At 42.3% G+C, this 8,150-nt stretch overlaps 1 protein-coding gene across 1 annotated transcript; it reads left to right on the top strand.

The window, feature by feature from the left end:
- The first annotated feature begins 7,352 nt into the window (after positions 1-7,352).
- LOC141649516 (uncharacterized) lies at positions 7,353-7,848 on the top strand. The gene is made up of 2 exons (XM_074458202.1): positions 7,353-7,499; positions 7,606-7,848. The coding sequence occupies exons 1-2, from the start codon at positions 7,353-7,355 to the stop codon at positions 7,846-7,848; spliced, it is 390 nt and encodes a 129-aa protein (XP_074314303.1).
- The last annotated feature ends 302 nt before the right edge of the window (positions 7,849-8,150 follow it).

Raw genomic sequence — 8,150 nt, 5'->3', positions numbered from 1 at the left:
ACACTGCCTCTATCTTTGTCGGTTTCACAGCTACACCATCCTTGGAAATCACGTGCCACAGAAAGGCAATTTCCTCAAGTCAGAACTCACACTCAGATAACTTTGCATACAGCTGATTGTCACGCAAAATTTGTAACACCAACCTCAAGTGCTCCTCATGCTCCTCCTTAGTCTTAGAATATACTAAGATATCATCTATGAAAACCACCACAAACTGATCTAAAAAATGACTGAAGACCCGGTTCATCAAACCCATAAACACTGCTGCTGCATTAGATAACCCAAACAGCATCACCACGTACTTATAGTGACCATACGTCGATGTAAAAGTTGTCTTTGTTATGTCCTCATCCCGAATCCTCACCTGATGATAACTTGATCTCAAATAAATCTTAGAAAAACTCCTGCCCCACTCAACTGGTCAAACAGATCATCTATTCTTGTCAAAGGATACTTGTTCTTCATTGTAACCATGTTCAGCTCTCTGTAGTTGATGCACAACCTCAAACTCCCATCTTTCTTATTCACAAACAGAACTGATGCTCTCCATGTCGATAAACTAGGTCTAATGTATCCCTTATCTATCAAATTATCCATCTGTTTCTTCAGCTCCTCCAACTCCTTAGGACCCATGCGGCACGGGGCCTTAGAGATTGGTCACGTCCCTGGTTTCAACTCCTGAAGGGTGTGAGAAATTTGAGGTATATATAAATGCTTCAAAGAATGGTTTGGATGTGTGTTGATGCAGAATGGGAAAGTAATTGCTTATGCTTCTAGACAATTGAACCCTTATGAGGAGAATTATCCGACACATGATCTGGAGTTGGGTGCAGTGGTGTTTTCTCTCAAGATTTGGAGGCACTATCTTTATGGGGCGACCTTTAAGGTGTTTTCAGATCACAAGAGTCTCAAGTACATCTTCACTCAAGAGGAGCTGAACATGAGACAGAGGAGATGGATGGAGCTGATAGGGGATTATGACATGGATATTATATACGATGAAGGGAAGACAAACATGGTTGTTGATGCGCTGAGTAGGAAGAGTGTGCATTCTCTATGCACAACTATGTCTTTGATGAGATTGAAAGATTAGATGGGGAAAATAGGGATACATGTGATACAAAAAGGGGATGCTAGAGGGGACTTGATAGTGGATCCTGACCTTTATGATGATATTCGCAAGAAACAGGCTTTGGATCCTAAGATTGAGGTGTGGAGAGCTGCAGTAGAGAAAGGGACAGTGTCTCGGTTCTCTATTCATACAGATGGGAGTGTTCGATTTGATGGGAGATGATATGTTCTTAATGTTGAGGAGTTGAAAAAGATAATCATGACAGAGGCTCATTGCACACCATATTCAGTACATCGAGGTGGTGATAAGTTGTATAAAGATTTGAAGAAGACTTTCTGGTGGCCTGGAATGAAGAAGGAAACCGCTGAGTTTGTGGCTCGATGTTTGATATGTCAGAATGTCAAGGGAGAGCAACGACGACCACAAAGTAAGATTCAGTCTCTTGAGGTACCTGAGTGGAAATGGGAATCTATCTCTATGGACTTTATAGTGGGTTTACCAAGGAGCCAGCAGGGTAACAACATGATATGGATAATAGTTGACCATTTGAGTAAGTCAACTCACTTTGTTCCGATGAAGGATACTTGGACCAAGATACAGTTAGCTTTGGGTTATACAAAGCATGTGGTTCGGTTACATGGGGTGCCTAAGGATATTGTTTCCGATCGAGATGCGAGATTCATATCAAGGTTTTGACGAGAGTTGCAGGATCTTATGGGAACTACCTTGAAGATGAGTACTGCTTTTTATCCTGCGATAGATAGGCAGACAGAAAGAACTATTAAGACCTTGGAGGATATGTTGAGGGCTTGTGTGATGGAGTTTGATGGTAGCTAGGAGGATAGGTTGGATCTGATTGAGTTTTCTTATAACAACAGCTACCACACGGGTATTGGGATGGCACCGTTTGAGGCTTTGTATGGGAGGAGGTGTAGGAGTCAAATTTGCTTTGATGATAGAGCTGAGGGAGTTGGTTTAGGACCACAGATGGTGCAGGAGATGATAGAACTGGTTAAGCTGATTAGGCAAAAGATGAAAGCGGCCCAGGATCGACAAAAGAGTTATGCAGACTTACATCGCCGTGACATAGAGTTTCAGGCTGAGGACAAGGTTCTTCTGAAAGTGTCTCTTATGCGTAGGGTTATGAGGTTCGGTAACAAAAGGGAAGCTGAGCAAGAAGTTCATCGGACCATATGAGATTTTGGATCGTGTGGGAGAGGTTGCTTACCGGTTAGCATTACTAGCGGCTTTGGATCGTGTGCATAATGTGTTTCATGTGTCTCAGTTACGGAAGTATATGAGAAATCCTTCACATGTGTTAGAGGTGGAGAACATAGAGTTGAATGAGTCCTTGTTTTATCTTGAGGTGCCAAAAAAGATTCTTGATCGCAAGGTTCGGAAAACTAGGTTCGGGGAAACAGTGTTGCTTAAGGTTCTATGGTCTAATCATAAGGTTGAGGAAGCTACTTGGGAGGCGGAAGAGGCTATGAGGGAGCGATATCCTTCTCTTTTTGATCAGGTATGTGTGGTTACGGGGTCGTAACCATGTTTCTTTTAGGGGGGTAGGAGGTGATCGCATAAGGTTTTGGTATGGTTTATGTTTGTTTTAGTACAGTTAGTAGTTTCCTTGAGTCAGTTTGAGTTTTGGTTTGGAGTTTTGTTTTGAGTTTTTAATTGCGTTGTTGTGTCGTGGTTGAGTTAGTATGTTTTGTTTTTGTGTATGGGTTGAACTTTGGGGACTAAGTTCTTTTTAAGGAGGGAAGACTGTAATACTACGGTTTTCTATGTCTATGGGTACTCTATCGAGTGGGGTTTACTCTGTCGAGTAAGTATGTTTGGTTTACGAAACAGTGTTCTGCTGAAAGGTACTCGATCGATTAAGTTGGGGAATCGATCGAGTAAGGGTCACTCGATCGAGTAAGTTGGTTCTGCGGGTTGTTTTAACCGGTTTTGTTAGTAATGCGTGATTAATATTTAAAGCTTTCCGTCACTTCCTTAATCACTTTTATATTTTCTAAAAACATTTCAAGTGAGAAAACATTTACGTTACTTTTGTTCTTCGCGTTACTATCAAATCCCAAAGGCTAAGATTGTCGGATCATCGTGTTCTTTACACCGTTAAGTTCATCGTGTCGTGGGTAAGTTCCTTGTGTGATTTTTATACTATTTCGTTGATTTTGTTTAAAACCATAATTGGGTAGATTGGGGGTTTTTGGAGTAATTGTATGCTATGTGATTATAGGAGGAGGTTTCATGGAGGAGCGATATTGATTAGCTACTTTGTGACAATCTCGTGATTGGTTATTCCAGGTAGGGTTTACCTAAGCATTATTGGTTACATAAATGTTGATGGTGGTTGTGTTTATTGTTGATCTATAACATGTTGATTTTGTGTTGGAGTTGTTGTTGCATAATTGATTGTGTAATTGTTTATGGTTCGCGAGGTACATCCTCGGCTGAGTGGAGTCACTTGCGGGAGTGGCTTCAGGCCCTTGATTCACCCTCTGTGGAACCCGCCACTGGAGGGGATGTGCACATTAATGAACATGGGTATCGCTCGGATAAGATGAGCGGGGTTAGGTGGGTATGGCTGTGGTCCCCCACTAGCGGCGAGGACTATCTGTTGCGATGGATATTCTGACAGGACTACACACTTTAGTGTGTAGTCAGGTGTGTGGAGTTGTGACGGAGTTTTGGTAATATGTGTGTGTATGTTATGTATATTGTGTTTTATGTAATTAGTAACTGACCCCGTTTAAATGTTTTGAAAATTGTGGTGATCCATTCGAGGATAGTGAGCAGTTATTGAGCAGGTATGAGATGGACGCGCATGGGATAGCTGAGTTGAGTCACTACGAGATGCTTAGAAGTCTTCTGCTGTGTCTTTAAACGATTATTCACTTTAGTTGGTTTAGTATTTTGGAACAGTTGTATTTTCATTTTACAGTTTTGGTTTGGACATGTATTGCTTTAAACTTATTTAATAAAGTACGTTCTTTTATGGTCCTTTTGATATACATTGCCTCGGGTAACCGAGATGGTAGCATTCCTGTGCATTAGGTGGTCCTGGTAAGGCACTTGGTGTATGGGAGTGTTATATCCTCCGTCCCCACCATTTGACTCTCAATGGATATTTCATCCCCCAAGGAGAATTCGAGCTCTACAATGGCTTTCCTGAGCCGATCTATAACTCTGTAACTAAGGTCGAGCACACGGGTGTAGAAGTCTTTCAAGACTGCTACTTCATCCCCGACAACACCAAAGTTGCGTCGACTGAATCTGAGTCAACCCCATGCCTCGACGGACAAGCCGTCAGCATCCTCTTCGGAGAGGACAACATCAAGCACCTCGGCTATGAGGACATCATCAACATCGCTCTAAAGGATAACCAGTTCGATCCCACCGCCTTAATCTCTGATACTGTCCAAGAGAAATCTACACAAGGCTGGAGGAAAACTCTCAAGTGAACTGATCGTCAAGGCCGCATCCTCAAGGCCACAACGGGAGAAGGCCCTATATTCAAAGAGGAAAGTAAAGAAGAGTCTAGGTCTGAGTCTGAGTCTGTCCTAGCTCCTGGTATTCCTGATGTCCCGATCAAAGTCCCATTTCCACTGCTTTATCACAAGCTTGTGGATGCTCCAGAGGCCAAGTCAACTAAGGTCATCCCCACTCCCATGGAAGGTAGCAACCTTGAGCTTATTCCAGGGTTCACCTCCTTTGTTGTGTCGCCTCTGACTGCCCATGAGATGTATGTCCTATCCGAGATTTTCGCTCAAGTCGACTTAATGAACGCTAAGTTTGCTTATGACTCGTCTCATTTTAACTGCAATGCAATTCTGAACGAACATGAGGAATTTGACTTGAGTGACTATCCACCTCACCTAGCCAAAGAACGTGACAAACGAGAAGGTATGACCCCCATTATTGAGGAGACCGAACCTATTAATGTAGGAACCGATAACACACCTCAGGAACTTAGGATAGGGACCACCCTTGACCCCTCAGAAAGACAGCAGTTCATCGACCTTCTACACGAATATAAGGACGTATTCGCATGGTCTAACAAAGACATGCCTGGGATCGACAGGGAGATTGCAGAGCACAGGATACCCATTAAAACCGGAGCTAAGCCCGTGAAACAAAAGATGCATCGTATGCGCCTTGAATGGGCCTTGAAAATCAAGGAAGAGGTAGACAAACTGATGTGCTAGAAGATGCCGAAGAGGTCACGGTTGGGCCAACCGATGAACATGGGCTGGTTGCTACTAATTCTCGAGTGGTGGATTACTTTGGCTCGCATTTCCAAGTCCAGGGAATCGGAGTTTTATTTGTTGGGAATCCGAGTTGAGCTAGGCGTGTGGAGTTGAAGCATGGAGCTTATTGTTTATTTCCAATTCCGTTATTTCCTATTCTGTTATTTCGTTAATCTCGTTTTAGGATATTTTATTTACTGCTATTTTCTTATTAAGCAAGAATAATATCTCATAGGAGATACTAGGTCAAGTTTATTAGTTTATTTGTAAGCCTATATAAGGCGTGATAGGCTGCTGCATTTTCATTCATTCAATGATTAATAAAAACTCAGAAAACCCTATCAAGTTTGATCACCAAATCCTAGATTTGAGAATGTACTTCAAGTCTTTCGCGATTGTCGTTCGGGCTCCGAACTCCTTTGTTATTAGCTGCGAATTCAGGTCGAATCTCAAGGCTAAATATCCCTTTCTTATTTCATGATTGTACTGTTCATCCGTGTTACTGTTTATCGTCATACTATTCATAGTTACTGTTCATCTATGTTATTATGCACCGCCGTACTGTTCATCGTTATTGTTTGTTGATTGTTAAATCGTTATTAATACAGCATATAAATCTCGTTGTCGATTGTTGTTGAGCGTGGTTATAACTAGCGAAATCAAGCCTAGTGTTTTCATGAATCTGATTATAACGTGTTGTTGCTTTACCGATTTCACATCGTTATTTACTTTTCGTAATTTGATTCCGCGTTTTATATCATTTGTGGTATCAGAGCAAGGTCGATGGGTGATTTCGAAAATAATTTACTTCGCCAATTGTGTGACTTTTTGAGGAATGTGCCAGAAGATGGTGGTCGTGGTCCTATAAGGCGGCCTGTTGTAGATGAGTTTAAGGTGACGGAGTTCTGATTTTGACGGAGGCACTAATCCCGAGAACTACCTTGAATGGGAACGAAAAATGGAGCGATTGTTCGAGTTCAAGGATGTTTCTGATGACAGGTGTTTCAAATATGCTATTCTAAAATTGATGAAGAATGCATCTTTATGGTTCGAAAATTTCAAAGCAAATCGAGCAAGGGATGGCAAGGAAAAGCTGAACTCGTGGGAAGCCTTAAAGGGAAAGCTCAGAAAGAGGTATGTTCCGAGAAGCTATAAGATTGATCTGTATCGGAGAGTTGTTGAATTGAGTCAGGGTAGTTTGTCAATTACCAATTACATTGCTGAATTTGAAAGACTCGCTTTGGTGAGTGATTTGGAGGAGCTAGAGGAACAAAAGATGGCGAGGTTTTTTAGGGGATTGAACAAAAACATTGCTAATATTGTTGAGTTGCAGAACTACGATTCCTATGATAGGCTATGCCAATTGTATTTAAAGGTCGAGAGTCAATCTAAATTGAATCGTTCTAGCACTAGTTTCAATCCTAAGAGTACTGCTTGGTCCAAACCTGAGGGAGCTAAGTCTGGTGGTTCCGTTTTTACAGTAGTCACGGCTACCCCCACACCCAAACGCTCATTCGTGAAAAACCAGAGGTGAGTGGCAAAGAGAAAGACCTGGCCAAGGTCCGTTGTTTCAAATGTCAAGGGTTTGGTCACTTTCGAAGTGATTGCCCTAATAAAAGGATTGTTACTCTACGAGAAGCCATGGATTTGCGTGATGAGCTATCGTATGATTTGGCTGTTGAGGAGGAGGGATTGTTTATGTTGAACAAAGAGGAGGAGGCCGAGAATGAGGAGTTGTATTATGAAGCTCCTGCATATGATACTTTGGTCTTACGACGTATGTTGCACTCTAAGGTTGAACCGGTGGTTGTAGAGCAGCGAGATCAAATTTTTCACACAAAATATCAGGTTGGTGATAAGTGGTGTAGCGTGATTGTTGATGGTGGGAGTTACACAAATGTTGCTGCTATGGAGTTGATTGAATAGCTTGCTCTCGTGACTATACCGCATCCAAACCCTATACTTTGCAATTGCTTAATGACGGTAGTAAAGTGAAGGTTTCGAAACAGGCCCAAGTGAATTTTACAATGGGTCCTTACAAGGATGAGGTTTTATGCGATGTTATACCTATGGATGCGTGCCATTTGCTTTTGGGACGTCCTTGGCAATTTGATAAGGATGTAACGCACCATGGGAGGAGCAACGAGTACACTTTGTTCTCTCATGGTAAGAAGGTAACATTGAACCCTATGACTCCGAAAGCTGTTCGTTTTATGTATTCGGGCAGGGGTAAGAAGCCAAGCTTCACCATGTTTGCTAACGAAAGGGGGGGTTGAACAGGTTTTCGACGATGGTGGTTGTGTTTATGCGCTCATAGCCTTAAATCAGCCCCAACCACAAGTAAGTGAGCACGATGCTATCAATGAGTTGCTTCTTGAGTTTGCAGATGTATTCCCGGATGATTTACCTACTGGTTTGCCACCGATAAGAGGGATCGAGCATCAAATTTACTTGATTCCAGGGGCTCCATTACCTAATAAGGCTGCCTATCGAAGTAATCCCGAGGAAACTAAGGAGATGTAGCGCCAAATTGATGAATTAATGGAACGAGGTTATGTGCGTAAGAGCTTAAGTCCATGTGCTGTTCCGGTCTTGTTAGTTCCGAAGAAAGATGGTTCGTGGCGAATGTGCATTGATAGCAGGGTTGTCAATAACATAACCATTAAGTATCGATTTCCCATCCCGAGACTTGATGATATGTTAGATGAGCTTCATGGTTCAGTGGTGTTCTCAAAAATTGACTTGCGAAGTGGATACCATCAGATTAGAATGAAGGAAGGAGATGAATGGAAAACCGCGTTCAAGACCAAGCACGGCCTGTATGT

The sequence above is a fragment of the Silene latifolia genome, chromosome 3 (assembly GCF_048544455.1).
Source record: "Silene latifolia isolate original U9 population chromosome 3, ASM4854445v1, whole genome shotgun sequence".
In the NCBI taxonomy this organism is placed as follows: Eukaryota; Viridiplantae; Streptophyta; class Magnoliopsida; order Caryophyllales; family Caryophyllaceae; genus Silene; species Silene latifolia.
The sequence above is the reverse complement of the archived record's forward strand: the minus strand, read 5'-3'. Positions and strand labels throughout refer to the sequence as shown.

Coding starts and splice junctions, on each gene's coding strand:
- LOC141649516 (XM_074458202.1), top strand. CDS start 7,353: ATGGGTCCTTACAAGGATGAGGTTTTATGCGATGTTATACCTATGGAT. Junction 7,500..7,605: donor TGTTCTCTCATGGTAAGAAG/GTAACATTGAAC, acceptor GGGGTTGAACAG/GTTTTCGACGATGGTGGTTG.